This window comes from Pelodiscus sinensis, chromosome 2 (genome assembly GCF_049634645.1).
Source record: "Pelodiscus sinensis isolate JC-2024 chromosome 2, ASM4963464v1, whole genome shotgun sequence".
NCBI lineage: Eukaryota > Metazoa > Chordata > Testudines > Trionychidae > Pelodiscus > Pelodiscus sinensis.
Window position 1 is genome coordinate 180,789,089 of NC_134712.1, and position 19,247 is coordinate 180,808,335.

The 19,247-nt window shown below is 48.1% G+C and overlaps 1 protein-coding gene across 4 annotated transcripts in view; it reads right to left on the reverse strand.

Moving 5' to 3' along the window:
- Positions 1–19,247, reverse strand: part of NEK11 (NIMA related kinase 11) — a 195,594-nt gene that overhangs the window by 54,124 nt on the left and 122,223 nt on the right. For all 4 annotated transcript variants that reach the window (XM_006117584.4, XM_006117582.4, XM_025181916.2 and 1 more), the window contains one exon: positions 3,854–3,999. In XM_006117584.4, the coding sequence (XP_006117646.2) occupies positions 3,854–3,999 (146 nt within the window). The remainder of the gene's footprint in view (positions 1–3,853; positions 4,000–19,247) is intronic.

Consider the following 19,247-nt stretch of genomic DNA (forward strand, 5'->3'; position numbering starts at 1 on the left):
TCTCCTGTTGAATTCGTCTGCTAATTTCTTCATGTGTGCACAGAAGTTTTCTGGGTGGAACCATTTTTCCTCTCTCATTCATTTTTTCTAGTATTCCCCCCAAACTTGGGAAGTCATGCAGTGTTTTATTCTCTAATTCGGAGGACCATAGGCCCAGTTTCAATTTGAATGCATTCACAGCACTGAGCATATGTGCTAAGTCTCTGTCCTTTCCCTGAAGTTCACAGTTCAGCTCACTCAGTTTTGATGTCATATCTGTAAGGAACCCAAAGTCTAGCAACCATGCACTATCTGACAGCTCACTGTACACTTCATTCCTTGATTTAAGAAAAGTGTTAATTTCAGGCATCAGCTCTAAAAATCTTTGCAGGACCTTTCCTTGACTTAACCACCTCACATCAGCATGGAGGATTAGTTCACCACAGGCAGCATCCAGTTTGTTGAGTAAGGATTTAAACAGGCGATGCTGAAGAGGTCTTGCTCGAATTGAGTTTAAAATCTTAACAACTACTTTCATTATAGGACAGAAGTCCATAACTTTACTTGCTACTACTTGCTGGTGGATTATACAGTGATAATTGACAAAAGAAGGGACATCAGAATCATTCCTGCAAAATGCAACAAAGCCTGCATTTGCGCCAAGCGTGGCTGGTGCACCATCTGTTGTGATGGAAACCAATTTCTTGATTGGAATGTTTTTCTCAAGCACATACTTTTTGAATGTGTTGTATATATCCTCACCTCTTGTTCTCTCATTAAGGGGCAAAAGGGTGAGAAGATCCTCTTTAATTGTCATATCCTTAAAAACCATATGTGCAAAAATCAGCTGGGCAGTGTCGGTCATGTTAATAGATTAATCAAACTGCAGTGAGAAGCATTTGCAGTCCTTCAGGTCCTGCTGTAGTTGCTAAAAGATGTCTTCTGACAAAGATTCCACTCTTCTTGCTACTGTGGAAGCACCAAGTGACACTCCCTGGATCGCTGTCATTATTTCTTCTTTAGTTTTTAAAATCTTTTAATAAAGAGTCAGCTACCACAATCATTGCTTCTTTAATTATTTCCCCATCTGTGAATGATTTCTTATGTTTTGCCAGCAAATGGCAAATACGAAATGATGCTTCAGTGCAGGCCTTGCCTTTTGCTGCTGGTTTAAAAAATGACTGTCGAGCTTTCAAAATGGCCTTCAGTTCATTAACTTTCTTTGTACGTAACATGCCGTTCAAGGGAAAACTATCCTTGAATTTTCTATGTACTGTTGTGTGGTGTCGTTCCAAATTGCTCCTTTTACTTAATGATAAACTTTGATGACATATCAAGCATACGCTCTTATCTTTTATATTTGTGAACAGAAATTCATTTTCCCATTCCACGTGCAAGTTGTACATTTTTTATTTCTTAGGTGGCCTAGGTTTGCCATTCATGTTTATCGCCAGGAAGGGAGGTAGAGCTAAATTAAAAAGCAAGATAGCACTAAACTACCAAATGTGTGATATTTGTGTTTTGGTACAGTGTGGTGATATTATTGTCATGGACAGCCCGAACACAGCTTTTACAACTGTTTGGATTTAGAATTTAAAATTTTCATAGTCAGTGTGGTCTGCTAGATCTGGAACCCAGCAGGGACAGCTTCACCAGGCCCCAGGCCTTTCATAGGACCCCGCCAGACCCAGTTAGAATCATAGCTGCTGTCAGTGATGGATACACTCAAGACACCACAAGTCAATAGGAGGGCCTCTCCAGGCTTTACTGTCACTGGGCTGGACGGGACCAGTTACACCTGGCCTGGGAAAGGACAGGGAAAGGAAAAGCAGCTGAGGTTCCATTCTCATTACCAGGCACTGAGGAAAACTCCCCAGAAGGCAGGGCTGGGCAGGTCTATGTCTGGGGAGAAACTGAGGCTCCTAGAATATGGCACAGAGAGGAAGCTGCCTGGCCACTTGGCTGTGGCATTCAGCTGCCCCACTCCACCTGATGGGGTGGCTTCTCCTCTGTCAGCCCATGTGGAACATGGTGTACCTGGGCTGAACACAGTAGCCTCCCCATGAATTGAAATTAAGGGGATTGTTCAAATTTAAAAGGGGGGCGGATCAGGGCAGAAGAGGGGTGAGACCGTGAGGGTGAAGGTGGGCTGTATGGCATCATAGCTCACAAAACTGGGGGGTGCTGGGGAAATTCAGGGGGATATACACCCCCATGGGAAGGGGTTCGGGAAATCCCTGGCTGAGTGCCATGCATGGTGCACCCTGGCTGAGCACCATGGCCAGCTGGCCGGGCAGCCCCTTCGCTTCGCTCTAGCCCAGCTGCCCTGCTCTCAGACCGGGAGGCTGTGCCAGGATCCTCAGGAAGCCTTCATCTTTTGCTCCAGCACAGCTGGAGCTAGGTAGGTGCAGCCTCCCTGGGCTGAGCGCAGGGCTGCCGGGTTGGAGGGAACAGAAGCGGCTGCCTGGCCAGCTGGCCATGGCGCTCAGCCAGGGTGCACCATGCTCCACGTGGGCTGGTGCACAGGGGAAGCTACCTGGCCAGCTGGGTGTGGGCTCTGCCCGGAGGAGGCTGCCCCGCGCTCCAACTGATCGGCGGCTTCCCCTGTGCACCAGCTCATGTGGAGTGTGGTGCACCCTGGCTGAGCACCATGGCCAGCTGGCCGGGCAGCCGCTTCTGTTCCCTCCTGCCCAGCTGTCCTGCGCTCAGCCCAGGGAGGCTGCACCTAGATCCAGCTGGCTGAGCACCATGGCTTCCCAGCTGAGCCCTTTGCTGCAGAAGCCGGGGCCAGGTGTCTGCTCAGGTCGGCTGCCTGGCTCTGACTGAGCCTGTAGCTCTTATAGCCCTAGACCCACCCTCTGGCTTCCTGTGGGCAGGGCTAGGTGTGGCTGGACCTGCCCCCCAAGGGATTTTAGAGGGTGCTTCCTCTTCCAAGTCAGTGGGCGGCCATGTTGCTGTCCCGGGATCATTACATTTTCCTACACAAGCAATCTTATCTGTGCCTTATCTGGGCAATCAATTTTTTCAAACTCTGGGTCCCAGCGTGTTAGGGCAAGCAGCTAGATGTCTACAAGATGCTTTGTCTTCCTGTGCCTCTGCAGCTACGGGTGATCACAGCGACAGTATACTGCGGATTGCCATTCCTGGCCAATGGCAGCTGCGGGAGGCAGTGTGAACTGGGACACCGCTTCCTGCGGCTCCCATTGGCTGGGAACCGTGATCTGTGGTCAGTAGATGGATTGCCCATACCCGCGGATACGCAAGTAAACAAAGCATCTTGCAACTTGCCCTTACAAGCCATGACCCAGTGTCTGAAAAACTCCTCATCTAGTTAGAAGTTATTTATAATTTGTTTAGTAGTTGCAGTATGTTTGGTTTCATTAACATGTAAAAAATCTCAGTCTCATCAAGTGTTTGCAACTGAAATCAGAAACAGTACAATTCAAACACATAACTTAGGTTGAAGGTCTAGGGTAAAATTTTCAAAAGCTCCTAACTCAGGAAGCTGAAACCCACTTTAAAATGTAACAAACATTTAGGAGCTTGCAGCCCATTATCTTTCAGTGAGACTTGGGCTCCCAAGTGCTCATGTCATGTTTTGAAACTTTTACTCTCAGGTTGCTAAGTCACTAAGACATCTTTGGAAATGTTACCCCTAATGTTGCAGCGATGAAGGAATCTTTCACTCTCTACCTCATACCCACCCCCAAAAATGATTTCAAGAAGCACCAAAAATCTACAGTTCTCCAAGTCAGTGGGAATTAAAAATGGTCAACTGATCAAGATTAGACACTTTGGTATTTTACTATTTGCTACTCGAATTGGAAAAATTAGCATTTGCACATATATTATTAACACAAAGAATCATATATACCTGTTGAATTGTTTTAGAGACAGTCTGTAATACTTCTATATTATCCTCTTCCTCCTCATCCTGCCCCTCCTCTTCACTTGTTTCCGAACAAGAATCAAACACATCATTATAATATTCTTCTGCGATTTGTGGATCTTCAGGAATCTCTGGAATAAAGTAAGAGTTTGTAGTAGTTGCATGTATTTAAATCTGAATTCGAGTCTTGTTTTAAATCCTGTTCACTGATTGTGAATCAATGCAAATTAAACAATAAATTCTAGTCTACACAACTCCACAAATATTTGTGTCCTGAAATATGTCTGCCATGACTAGCCTAGCATTTACAGTCCTTTAAAGGATTGTCTACATGATGTGACAAAGCACTTTAGAAGGGAGCGATCTGTAAAGCATTCTATCTGCCCCATGTCAATCCTGTTGGCATGCTCAGAGTCTAAAAGGACTTAGGTTAATGCAAAACAGATATCTTTTACAGCATACTGGCAGGGTTTACATGGGGCAGTTAGAGCACTTTACAAATAACACCCCTTCAGAACACTTTGTCATGCCGTGTTAATAAGCCCTTAGTGAACTTGAATTAATTGGCAATTAGCTGAAGCTAAAACAGGCCCACAAAAGGTAATCTAGACAAATCTGAAAGGAATGCAGAAATAGGAACAGAATTTAGGTATGGCACAATGTCAGCCCTTTGATAATTTTGAGATCTCAGCAGTTCAGTATCTGCTGAGGGATGTTAGAAGTGGGATAAATTATGGTCCAGGGGATTTGAAAGAAGATCAGTTTTCTATTACAACAAGAGCAGATTGTTTTGAATCATAATTAATAGTACCAGGACTCATTTATGAGCTTTCCTTTTAAATAATGAACAAAATTCCTTAAAAATCCTCAGCTCATTCCAAGAATAATGTTATAAATTAACTAATTCAAGTGAATTCATGTGTGTGAAAATGTATACAATATAAATGAGCTTAATAAAATTATCAAGAACCCCTCATTCTAAGGAAGAGTAGTTAATATGTGCTCCAACCAGACAAAACAACATAACTTCAATCATTTTCCTTTTTACCATAAAATGAGTATATTCCCCCCCCCCTTTTTTTAAAGAACAGAGTTCACTGTTTATTTAAAAGACAATTTGGAGCAGATCGATGCATAATCTACTATATATTTGAGAGAGTTTGTGAGTGATTATGTCTGTTCCTTTCTCTGTTCAAGAACTCCTCCTAAACAGTAAGAGCTAGGACCACCGAATTTGATAGGCAGTTTCCTCTTATCCTAACTTAAAGCAAGGTCAGGGCTTGGTTGTGCCAGTACAATGGGATGTACCTGGAATGTGATTATTTTTCATAACATGGAAAAGAAGCAGGTTGCTAGCAGAGACAGTTATATCATGTTATGACCACAGGGGAGCAGGAAGGGGCCAAAGAAGGGGCCCCATACCCTTTGCCCTGAACCTCCTCACCCCACAATACTGAATCCTGCTCTGTTCCCCCCCCCCCACACTCAGAACCCCTGGTGTGAGCCTCTCCTCACCCTCTAACTCTTGATTCCAGCACTCCTCCTCACCCCTTTGCCTTGATCCCCTCTTTACCCCGCACCCCTGACTCCAGCACCCTCCCACACAATCCTGTCCTGAGACCCTCCTCACCCGCAGCCCCTGACTCCTTCACCCCCCCACACCTACAGCCCCCTGCCCTGACTCCTGCAGCCCCCTACATGCCTAAATCCCTACCCTGACTCCTGCAGCTCTCACACTCTCAACCCTCTGCCTGGAAGGACCGGAGCAACACCGAGTAAATATTTTAGTTAACTTATTTTGTTGATACAGTTATTTATTCTCAGAAGTCTACACACTAAAAAATTAAACATCACTTCAACAATCTTTAGAAACTGGGGACAATTTTAAAAAAAGAACTCAAATGAAATTATGGCCATGAAGCATGTTGCTATTGTACTGCCTGCATAAATGTTGTAAGACTGAAATACCCAAGTGGAGCTGTGTCAGCATTTTGGATGCAAATCAAATATATAATACAAGAAGATATTTGTGAAAATATACACTAGGGGTAGAACACAGCATTAGAGATATTTTAGCTGGAAAGCTTCCTTCAGCTTGCTCATCAGACAAAATCTAGTTTTAAATGTTATACTCCTTTTTATGACCTTTAAAGAAGATTTTTCCAAATCAAAATAACAACTCTTTAATGGCCTTTAACATATTTTCACATCATTTCTGTCCAAATGGAACAATTTAAAAGTACGTTCTACTAAACATTTATCATTTTAAATTAATTATGGTTAAAATTTACTTTATGGCATTGTAGTAACACTTACAGTAACTCTGTTCATATTCCTACAAAAAGTTGTTTACTGAGAAGAGATTAAATGTTGACCAAGAAATATAGACCTAGTAGAAATCAACATAGCCACATTGAAGTGAACAGGGTTATAGTAATTAACAATTAAGCATCTTGGCTCTTTCTAGCTTCAAATATCAATTTATTGTTATGACAATGAATGAGAGTAGGATACCACAGTATTTCTTCTGAAATATTGTATGCCACAAAATAGGCCTTCTGAGGAACAGTTGTGAAATACAGGTTGAACCTCTCTAGTCTGGCACACTCAGGATCTGACTGTTGCTGAACCAGAGAATTTGCCAAACCACAGGAGGTCAGCATTACCAACACTTCAAAGAGCCCAGAAAGCAGTGGAAAACATTTAGGAGTAAATTAGAGTTAAATAACAGCACAGAATACTGAGAGCCAGGACTGGTGGCTGTAAATAAACTTTATGGAAATATGGGAAACTTGGCCACATCTGTGATAAGTGGACATTTGGCTAAGTAAAATCATGCTGGACCACAGATATTGCAGGACCAGAAAGTACCAGACTAGAGAGGTTCAACCTATACTATGATAATAATTCAGTGGGGGTAGCCCAATAGCAAAGGAAGGGACTAGAAATTAGCTTTCCTGGATCATATTTCTCAGCTATAGCTGTTTGGCTAGAAGTGATGCATTTGAGTGTTCTAATTCTAGATCCTGTTTCTCTAGGGCAAGTCACTTCACATCCCTGTGTCTCAGCTTCCTCATCTGAGAAATGGAACTACTGCTATCTATCTATGTTGCTCCCATTAAGGCCCTACTTCAACAAATCACTGTTCCAAGTTAAACATTTTTAAACACTTTGTTAAATAAGGATGATGCCATGAATCGAGACCTAAAATAAAATCAGCATCTACCAAATTATCACCCTGTTTGAGATGTTGCAGTCTTTTCCTATCTTTATTGAGGGCTCTAGGATGCTGTGATAGAATAAACTGAGTTTTAATAGCAACCACAGTGCCTCATGTTGATATTGAGAAACATAATGTTTGTCAATGTTTTAACTCAAGAGAGAGTGGTTCTGAATAATTAATAATACCTTACATTTCTGTTTATTGCTATTGTACTAATGGTGGACCCAAGTGTTAAAAAAGGGAAAAAAGGCAACTTGAAAACATTTGGGGTTTTGCAATGAATGCTGTAATTTTATCAAATTAAACTATAGATTGTAATACATTTTCAAGAAGATAAACTGCAGAAAACAAAAACCAAAAATGCAAAATGTGTATAATTTTGTTTGACAAATTACTAAGAGCCTTGTCTAGGAACTAGAATCCCCTTGTGACAACAACAGTTTCCTTCAATGAGGTAAAAATACTTCTGGATTAATAGATTTAATTTTCTCTTACCCTGAAGTCAGACTTATATCTAATGTATTAATATTGCATTCTAAGGCTCCCATGCATTTAGGACACAATGGGTGAGTTCATTTATATATATAAAGAATCTATGATCTCTGTGCCTTACCATAGAAAAGAACAGTTACTTACCTGTAACTGTTGTTCTTCGAGATGTGTTGCTCATGTCCATTCGAATTAGGTGTGCGCACCGTGTGCACCACGTCTTCCGGATCGTTTTCCCTAGCGGTACCCGTAGCGCCGGCAGGGCGCCCCCTGGAGTGGTGTCGTAGTGGCGGGGCATAAGCACCTCTGCCGGCGCTCCCCCACCTCAGTTCCTTCTTGCTGGATGCTCCGACGAAGAGGAGGTAGGGGGGGAATCGAATGGACATGAGCAACACATCTCGAAGAACAACAGTTACAGGTAAGTAACTGTTTTTCTTCTTCGAGTGGTTGCTCACGTCCATTCGAATTAGGTGACTTCCAAGCCAACCCCGCTTCAAAGAGGAGGGGTTGGAGCACTGAGAAAGAGAAGTCCACGAAAGTTGAACAAACCAAACATATTTATTCAACTAACCGAACATAGAACTAACTGTAGAAAAGTGTAATGTGGTACAGATAACACATACATATTTACAATACAGAGCTGAGGACCGGAGAGCCCAACCCTGCATCCTCCCTAGCCTGCTGTGCCAGCGCGTAGTGTGCCGAAAAGGTATGGAGTGACGACCACGCGGACGCCCTGCAGATTTCAATGATTGGAACCTGCACCCCAAAAGCTACAGAGGACGCCTGCGCCCTGGTGGAATGTGCTATAACCTGGGGTGGGACATTCCCAGCCAAGGCATAACACTCCCTGATACCCTGCGACCCAATTGGACAACCTCTGGGTTGATATGGGAAGCCCTTTTATTCTATCAGCGACAGCAATAAACAATTGAGTGGACTTGCGAAAGGGTTTAGTCCTATCAATATAAAAGGCTAGCACACGTCTAGCATCCAGGGAATGGAGCACTTGCTGCTTAAGGGAGGCGTGGGGCTTTGGAAAGAAAACCGGGAGGTAAATTTCTTGGGACAAATGGAACGGTGACACCACCTTGGGGAGAAAAGCATGATGAGGACAAAGCCTCACATTATTGGCAGTAAACACTACATAGGGCGGGTTTACCGTTAATGCCCTCAGCTCTGAGACCCTCCGAGCCGACGTAATGGCCACAATGAATGCAACCTTCATAGAGAGGTGTTTCAAAGAGCACGTGGCCAGCGGCTCAAAGTGGGGGCGACACAAGTCTAGACAAAATGAGGTTAAGGTCCCACGCGGAGAGAGGGGGTCTAACTGAGGGATACAACTTATCCAAACCCTTAAGGAACCTTTTGACCACAAGGTCAGAAAACAGAGAAACCCCTGCCGAACCAACATGGAAGGCGGAGAGAGATGCCAGATGGACCAGAACTGCCTGGGCCACCGAGGGGCTACCAGGATGACCATGGACCTGAAGGTCTTGACCCTCGTCAGAACCCTGGGAATTAGGGAAAATGGAGGGAAAGCATAGAGGATGCCCGCTGGCCACGGCACGGTCATGGCATACCCCTGGACTGTTCCCCCAGCCCCAGCAGGGAGCAGTAGCTCTGGCACTTGGTATTGCGTGCTGAGGCAAACAGGTCTACTAGGGGACAACCCCACCTGTGGAAAACCTGACGAAGGGCTGAACCCTTGAGCGACCACTCGTGGGCTCCGAAGGACCTGCTCAGAGCATCGGCCAGCAAGTTTTTGCATCCCAGCAGGTACTCTGTCTGCAAAACTATGTCATGCACTACGCGCAGGTCCCAGAGGCACAGGGCCTCACGGCACAGGGGAAGTGACTGGGCTCCCCCCTGCCTATTGAGGTAAAACACAGCCACTGTGTTGTCTAGGCGGACCAGGACAGAGCGGCAAGAGAGCTTCGACAGGAAGGTCTTGCAGGCTCTCCTGACCGCCCTGAGCTCCCGGACATTTATGTGCAGAGCCCACTCTGCTGGGGACCATAAACCCTGGGTCCTGTGACACCCCAGGTGTGCTCCCCAACCTAGGTCCGAAGCATCTGTGACCAGTGTAAGTGAGGGGGGAGGTACAGTGAACAGAACCCCGCTGCACACCACTGCCTCCTGGGTCCACCATTGTAAGGAGGCTATCACCTCCGGAGGCACTGTGAGAACCGTGTCCCAGAGACCTTTGGCCTGGTTGAATACCCTTGCCAACCAGGCCTGCAGAGGCCTGAGCCTCATTTGAGCATCGTGTACCACATACGTACATACCGCCATGTGTCCCAGCAGCCTCAAGCAGACCCGTGCTGTTGTGATGGGGAACTGGGTTAACTCGAGACCAGCTCCACTATGGACATAAACCTGGCTCTGGGGAGGAGTGCTCTCGCCACCCTGGCATCCAGGAGGGCACCTACGAATTCGAGGTGCTGAGAGGGAGTCAACAATGACTTTTCCTCGTTTAGCATAAGTCCCAGCCTTACGAAGAGAGCCGTTGTGAGGGAAACATAGGCCTTCACTTGATCGTAGGAATGACCACGAATCAGCCAGTCATCTAGGTACGGAAAAACGTATACCCCTTTTTTGCGGAGGAACGCCGCTACGACTGCCATGCATTTTGTAAAGACCCTGGGTGCTGTTGAAAGGCCAAATGGGAGCACTGTAAATTGGAAGTGGCATCGGGAAACAATAAAACAGAGAAACCTCCTGTGGCTGGGTCTTATTGTCACATGGAAGTAAGTATCCTTGAGATCGAGAGTTGCGTACCAGTCTCCTAACTGTGAAACCGGAATGACAGAAGCCAGGGTTACCATTCTGAACTTGGATTTCACGACCGCCTTGTTGAGGTCCCTGAGATCTAAGATGGGACGAACCCTACCCTTGGGTTTCGGAACAATGAAATATCGGGAATAAAACCCTTTGCCCTCCTGATGTGAAGGGACCCTCTCCACAGCTCCCTTTTCGAGGAGCGCCAGCACCTCCTGGCAGAGTGTGCCTTTGTGAGAGGTGTCCCTGAAAAGGGACGGGGTGGGCAGGTTGGAAGGGGGCGAGCCCAGGAAGGGGATGGTATAGCCACTCCTGACTATCTTTAGGACACAGGCGTCGGTCGTGATTCCTGCCCAAGAGTGGGCAAACCGGGATAACCTGGCCCCAAACAGGGGGCCAGAGTGGGAGGCTGGTGCGCGACTCTCTAGCAGCCCATCAAAACTGGTGCTTGGGCTGCTGGGAGGGACCTTGACCAACCCCATGGGGGTTTGTCCCTTCTCGGACGGCGTCGACGACCCCTTGCAGAGGACGGGCCCGCAGCCACCCCCGCACCTCCACTGGGAGCACAAGGACGGTGTCTCCAGTAATCCCCATGGGGGACCTGGGACTGCGTTCTCCCCTGCTGTCTGTAGGGCAGCTGACGACGCTGAGGGATCGGCGTGTGAATCCCCAAGGACCGTAGGGTAGACCTCGTGTCCTTAAGTGTATGGAGCCTGGAGTCCATGTGCTCCGAAAACAAGGCTTTCCCATCAAACGGCAGGTTCTGGATCGTGGTTTGGACGTTCGGAGGTATTCCAGACATCTGCAGTCAGGCACCACGGCGCATAACCACACCTGACGCCATGGTGCGGGCTGCAGAGTTGACAGTGTGCAAGGAAGCCTGGAGGGCCGTGCGGGCAATGGTTCTGCCCTCAGAGGTCATGGTCGCAAACTCCTGATGGGCCTCAGCAGGCAGCTTGTCCTTAAACTTATCTACGGTCTGCCAGGTATTAAAAGCATAATGACTCAGTATCGCTTGCTAGTTAGCAATGCAGAGTCACACCCCGCCAGTGGCATACACCTTATGGCCCATCAGGTCAAGGTGCTTCGGCTCCCTAGCTTTCGGGGACGGCCCTGGCTGAGGAAGCCTCTCCTTTTGGGCCGCAGCCTGAACGACCAAGGACCCCAGAACAGATTGGGAGTACAGGTGTTCATGCCCCTATTGGGGAACGTAATAGCGCCTCTTGACTCTCTTTAAGGTAGGGGTCGGGGTCACCGGAGTCTGCCACAGGGCATTGGTAATTTTGGCCACGGTTTTATTAAGTGGCAAAGCCAAGCGGGCAGGCGCATTGTCTGAGAGGATGTCAATCATGTCTCCACAAGGACACCCAGACTGGAGGCCAGACGGCTAAGCAGATCCTGATGTGCTCGAGCATCCATAGTAGGCAACGCCGGTGCGGGATCTGCCAAAGCTTCATCAGGAGATGATGATGATGACGACTCCTGGATCGATGCTGGACCCAGCATAGGAACCGGTTGAGGTGTCGGCTGGGCAGGCAGTACTGCTTGCGGAAGCAGCTCCAGTACCGAGGCCTGTGGCTCAGCAGAGGCATCTGTAGCAACTGACCTCTGGGGGGAGGAAGGGGGTCATGACAGCAACGCCGACGGTTGCGCTCGGTGCCCTGAGGCACCGGACACCTCAGAGGAGAGCACAGGCCCCTGCCACTGGTGGTAAGCCCACGGCGTCCAGAAGGGCCATTGCGGTTGAGGCGGCCAAGTCTGCTGCACCCGCGAACGATCACACCGGTGCCCAGAACGGGACCTATGAACCGAGGAAGCTCCCGAGGACTCCAACCTGAACGATGCCGCATCAGAATCCAACGAGTAGTCAGACTCCGGCCAGGGAGACACATATGACAAATGTCCTGCCACCGATGGGGGAGCAAACCTGGCCATAGACTCGGGTTTGCCCGAGTGCACTCAATGAGGGCGTGCTGGCACTGGGAAGACCAGTCCCGGTGCTGGTGCTTGTTGCGGCACCGGGAGAACAGGTTCCGGTGCCGTGAGTAGAGCCAGCTGCAGCACCGGGAAAACCAGTCCTGGTGCCTGGAGTGGAGTTGGTGCTGGGAGGACAGATCCTGGTTCCCGGGGTGGAGCCGGTTGCGGCACCGGGAGAACCGGTCCCGGTGCCGGTTGTGGTCCGACACGGAGCACGGCTGCACTGCTGAAGTTGGTATCGGTTGCGAGATGAACCCCGAAGAAGCTGATGTCACTGGCGATGGCGGCACTGGCATGGCCCACGGGGTCGATGCCGCTGCCTGTAATGGTGTCAAAACGTGCATCGGTGCTGAAGAGGCTGATGCTGAAGGGCCCAGTGACGACGACTGGAACGGGAAAGCTGCTCAGTGCTGGTATCGAAGATGATGATGGTGCCGTAGATGTTGCCGCAAGGCCAGGGTGATACGGCACCGGTGCAGCCAAGACAGAGTCTGGAAGGGGTCCCAGCACCAAGGGAGGTCGAGCCCAGTCGAGCACCAAGTGAAGCCTGGAGGCCAGCGTCAAGGCCGGCACCGATGTGGAGGCAAGCGGTACTGGTCCCACAGGGGACAGTCCCGATGCATAAGCGACTGGTGCCATCCAGTCATGCCGGTGCGGAGCCGAAGCCGGTGTCAACACGGCCTCCGGCATAAGCGACCTCGACCCCTCCGCCTCAACCGACGATGGAGGGATGGGCGGGGGGGAGGTAGTGAGGCTAATAAGGTCATACACCGCCTCAAAAGTGTCCAGTGTGGAGGGGCGGTGCGAGGGTAGTTGCCCTGGACTGGATAGACGTCCCGCTCACTTACGCCGCACCCTGGTGGATGAGGACATGCGCACCGGAGACTTGGCACCGCAGTGTAGGCTCGACTTGGACTTCTGGCTCAAAGACTTACCATGAGATGTTCTCGAACTCTTCGGAGCCAGATAGCGAGACCGGTGCCGGGCCCTCGACGCCAAGGCCCAGTCCTGAGATGGAGCATCTCTCGTGGATGCCGGTGCACTGCACACCACAGAATGCCCAGCCGGTGCCGGCTGTAAAGCCGCCTCCATGAGGAAAAGTTTTAGATGAGAGTCTCTCTCCCTCTTAGTGCGCGGCTTAAATGACTTGCAGATCTTACAGGCGTCTGTAAGATGGCTCTCACCCAGAAACTTCAGACAACTGTCATGAGGGTCTCCTTTGGGCATGAACTTTGTTCAGACAGCGCACGCCTTAAAGCCTTGCAGCCCTGGCATTCCTCACCCCCAAAGGGGGAGAAGGAAAACAACGAGACACTAACTATCTAACTAATTGAACTATTTAGAACTATCTACAACACTAAGAGAAACGGGAACCATTAGCTGATCTAAGAGAGAGACATGCTCCAACGACCGTCACGGGCAGTAAGAAGGAACTGAGGTGGGGGAGCGCCGGCAGGGGTACTTATGCCCCGCCATGGTGGTGCCACTCCAGGTGGCGCCCTGTCACCGCTACGGTTACCGCTAGGGAAAACGCTCTGGAAGACGCGGTACACGCAGTGCACACACCTAATTCGAATGGACATGAGCAACCACTAGAAGAAGAAGGTAACTAAGAGGCATATGTGTAATGAACAGTAAAAAAAGAATTTAATCATCTTGTCAGCAGGATTTTTTAAAGAGCCTCTATGAACATAACACAAGTAAGTAGAGCAAGGGACAGTATGTCAGAAGACCTGTTGTGTGTTGTTCTTCTCCAAGGTACTTTCTCACTGTGTGACCTTAGGTTAGTCACTTAGGTATAGTTTCTCAAGGGTATTTTGGCACCTAACTTATTGAAATCAATGGGAATTAGGCATCTAAATACCATTAAGGAGCAGGGCCTTAACCTTTTGGTGCCTCAATTTACTCATCTTTACAAGGTACATTGATATCCATAGCTGAAAGCTGCTAGGGTACATCTACACTACAGAGGAAGATCAAAGCTACAGTTGTCTATCTTCCAGGGTTCGAATTAGCAGTCTAGTTAAGACTGCTAATTTGAAGTGAGAGGGGCACTCTGGTCGATGCTGGTAACCTTGCATTCATGAGGGGTAAGGGTAGTCGAAGGAAGAGTGTTCTTCCTTCGACTTCCTGCAGTGTAAACAGCGCCAAAAGCTGAATTAAGCTACTTTGACTTCAGCTACGCAATTAACGTATGTGTTTTAATTCGACTTTGCCCCATAGTGTAGACATACCCTTAGAGATGATCAAAAATATAGCTGTGATCAAAGGAAAACAACCCATGCAGCATCCCAGATAATTTGAAAAATATTACATACATTCACCCATTCATTACAAAACATGATACTTTTTTCATGTCTATGTTGAAAACAAGCTTCTTGGGGAAATTAAATGACATTTAGGACAAAATTCCCAAAACATGGCCTTTTTTATGAGCATGTTACTTAGTGCGTACAAGCATTGCTCTTTGGGGGTGCTACACAAGGGAGGGGAACACATTTCTAATACTGTCACTTGTGTACTTACATGGTAGAACTTATGCAAGTAAACTCATCTGTATTCTCTTTGGGTCCTGGGACATGTAAATTCTACATGACTGTGCACAGTGATAAGGCACAAAATGTGCGCTCACACTAACAAAGAATAGCATGAGGCATCTTTGAAAATATGGCCCTTAAAAAGTATCACATCATATGCCCCTGATTGCCTCATAATGCCTCAAACACAGGAACAATCTTGAATATTCCTCAAATGTGTTCTGATCTTAAACTGGAAACGAGCCATGCAGCACTGGAAGTGATCCTCTCCCCTTTGAAGCCCCTATATGCAGGGCCCTACCAAATTCTCAAATTGGGGGTCCTGAACCAAAAGGAAGTTGCAGGAGGATCACAAGGTTATTTTAGGGAGGGGGTCTCAGTATTGCCACCCTTATTTCTGCACCAACTTCAGAGGTGGGCGGGCAGAGTGCGACAGCTGTTGGCTGGGCACCTAGCTCTAAATGCAGTGCTTCATCATCAGCAACACAGAAACATGAATGGCAAATGCCACCCTTATGTCTGCACTGCTGCCTTCAGAGCTGAGCAGCTGCAGAGGGCCCACCTTTGGAGACAGCAATGCAGAGTAAAGGGTGGCAATGCAATACTTCTTACTTCCTTACATCCTTACTTCTGTGCTGCCACTGGCAATGGCTCTGCCTTCAGAGCTGGGCTCCTGGCCATCAGCCACCGCTCTCCAATTGCCCAGCACTAAAGGCAGTGCCACCACTTCCAAGAGTACAGAAGTGAGGGTAGAAGTTCTGCACTCCCTCCACCCCACCCATGTGGCTTTGCTCCTGTCTCCCTGGTCTGCTGGGGGGGGGTCCAGCAAAGCCGCTGGCCCCCCCCCCCAGCAGACCAGGGACACCCGAGCAAAGCCGCCGCCTGGGCGGCTTTGCTCGTTTGCCCGGGAGCAAAGCCGCCCAGGCAGCGGGACCCCCGCCGCCTGGGCGGCTTTGCTCCTGTCCCCTGGTCTGCTGGGGGGGTCCAGCAAAGCCGCTGGACCCCCCCAGCAGACCAGGAAGACCGGGAGAAGCTTTTCTCGCTCCGGAGGACACGGGTGGCGACCTGCCGCCCGTGAGCTCCGGGGCGAGAAAAGCCCCGTTCATAAGTCGGGGACTGCCTGTACATTTAGTTCGTGCAATTATCTGAGCACATGCATGCATATTTTTTCCAAGCAACTACAGTACTTATTTTTTATTTAGTTAGTTGCTCTTACTTCTACACTGCAAAAATGCCTGTGCAGTGACACTCAGAACCCAGGTCTACAGACTCAGGCTTGTCCTACAGCATTAGAAACAGCATCGTAGACATTTCTCCTTGAACTCTAAAACTCAAAGAGGTAGATAGGTCTCAGAGCCCAAGCAGGTACATCTACACTGCTATTTGGGGCACTGTAGGGTGAGTCCCACAAGTCTGAGTCTGTAGAGAGCAGCTTGCTGCTGCAGTGGTGATGGTGGTGGTGGTTGTTTTTTTAAATTTTGCAGTGCAGACAAACTACTAGGGGCCATTGAGAGATCCATGCATACATGAAGTTCCTATGGACTTTAAGTGATAAAGATACCTTATCAGGCTGCAGAACAGCATTCTACACGGAAGTGGTGGAAGCCCCACTGCTTTAAATTTTTAATGCTAGAATGGAAAAACACACTAGAACACACTAAAAATATGCAATGTGGACAAAGAAAGGTGGGTGTATTGGCAAGAAAATCCAATGGGTCTTTTCCCTCTCCCTTCTATGATTCTGAGAACAAAAACAATACAAATCACAAAGAGAATTCTACAATAACTAAAGAACAACTAATACAACAAAAGTAACAATAAATAAATAAATAAAAAACAGGTGTTCTGTACTTTGGTGGGCAGGATTAACAGCAGGAAAGAGTCTTCTGTCATCTACAGCATTGTTTTGTGCTGATTTACCTTCTATGCCAGGGGTGGGCAATAATTTTGGAAGGGTGGCCACTTCAGAAATTTTGGAAGTGGTCATGGGTCGACCCGGAAAAGGTGGTGCCTCGGGCTGAAAACTACCCTGCTGGGTACAGTGACTTTATTTTCTGAACCAGCTGCAGCTAGTAAGAACGGTTTATAATTTAAATTATGAAAAAGATTAAGTTTTTTAACTTTCTCATGTTAGTTTATCAAACTTCATTTTAAATAAAGTAAAATATGTCCAACACAAAATGTTTCAATGTTTTCTTTATTTATGGGAGGGGTGAGGAACCCTTTTTGGGTCTGGGGTCTCTGACCCACAAAAAAATCAGTTGGGGACCACACAAGTGAGAAGCAAAAAAACTCCTCCAAAACCGTCCAACACTCACTGATATGGCCCCAACAGAGACACCTCACACCTTTGGTGCCCCAACCTCATGGGGCGAGGGAAAGGGAAGGGGATAACTAAGGTTCAGGGCTTCCCACAGATCAGATTTACTGTTCTGGAGTTAGTGGATTTTATGGAACCTCCTTAGGCTCTGGGGTAGGGACAAAAATGAGGGGTACAATGCACTAGACAGGGCTGCCAGCAAGTAGGATTGGGATGGGGTGCAGGATCTGGGAGGTGTCAAATATGGGTTCTCTTGGCCAAGCCTCGCGCGTATAGCCGAGATCTACCTCAGCAATCTCACCACGTCACATGGATAGCAACAAGGCTTATCTACCAATAAAATGGAGCTTGTCAGAGTCCAGCACTCAACACCATATATGGGCCTCACACCACACCCAGACCTCACCCAGACCACACCCATGCCACTCCCAGAGCACAAACACCACCAAATATGGTAATAGGCAAGAACATAAATACCTCTCTGCCCTTAGCTCAGAGATGACTCCCGGATATTGGAAGACAAAATCTGAGTCTGCCTTAGGACTGATCACCCAAAGGCCGCCTCCCTCCCACCGAATCTAAAAAGTCTAAAAGGGGTGTACGAATCTCGAGCATGCTCCGTTTCCTTGTGTGTCTTTGTGTTGTTGTTGCTGAGTTTGTAAGTATTTAATTTACCCCCACTCTTGTTAAGTTGTTTAAAAGACCCAGGTTAGAAAAAATATTGCTACCCTTGCTATTGTCAGTGTTAAAGAAAGCCTTGCTATTGTCAGTGTTAAACAGGTTTTTTTAAGTGTGTATATATTTGACTTAGCTGTAACTTAGGTAGGGTTTAAAAGTTGTTGTATGGTAAATATTAGGTAGTTGTTCATTATATTAGGTAAATGCTAAGTAAATATTAGGAAGTTGTTCTGCTTAATAAATCACTCCTTTTTTAGCAAAATTTGTTGTCTTGCCATCATTCTGTATTTTCACTGGGTATTTGGCCTTAAGCCTCTGGGGCTCCTGCCATTTTATCGAACTCAGCACCAACAGGAGGCAGTTGGGATGCAGAAGCAGGCTGGGAGTAGGGTGTCTGGACAGGTGGAAGAAGCAGGAACAAGGGAGGGTTAAGTATGTGGCCAGGAGAGAGGGTGCAAGAACAAAGGATGGTGTCGGAGCAAGCTGGGGATGCTGAGTCTTGGGGGGAAGGGAAGTGACGGGATTGGGGTGAGGGGTCTGGACATGAGGGGAAACCTTACCTGGCTTCATGCACCCTTGCAGCAACAGTGCAGACATGAGGTCCCGGCTGCCCCAGAGGGAGGCCCCGTTGCCACGGCCACATGATCTGGCCACAGGCCTCCCCCAGAAGCACCGCAGTCACAGACCACCCCCAGAGGCGCTGCAGCCATGCAGCTTGGAGCCGGCTCTGGAGGCACCACAGCCATGCAGCCACAGGGTGCTCCGGAGGCACTGTGGTCCAGAGCCAGCCCTGGAGGTGCCGCTACCACGGTCAGACAGCCAAAGTGCCAGCCCAGATGTGCCGCTACCCGGCCAGGGGCCAGTCTCGGAGGCACTGTTACCACAGCCACTGGGGCCGCCCCTAGAGGCGCCATGGAAGTAGTGCCTCCAGGGCTAGCTCCAGACCGCGTGACCACAGAAGTGGACCCTCCAGAGCTGTCCCTGTTGAGGAGCCTCAACCCCAGTGCTGCCTTCTCTCCAGTGGCAGCAAGGGGAGTAGAGAGGTGGGGCTGAGCTCCTTCCCCCATGGCGAGACCTGTAATTAGGGGGCAGGGCCTGTAATTGTCTCATGGACCGGATCAAAGCCCAAGGTGAGCTGGATCCAGCCTGCTGAGAGGCTTTTGCTGACCCCTGCTCTATGCAATGCCTCTTAAGTTAATGAAGTTATATGGAACACAAGTCAGAATGAATTTAGTCCCCTACATAAGATTGTGCTCTAAGACGAGTCAGATTTTTGGAGTTCACTTAGGATTCACAATTATGGCTATTTTAAACATTTTGTTCAACATCTTTTTCAGTAAAAAATATCTTTTTAAAATCAATATAGAAACCTCT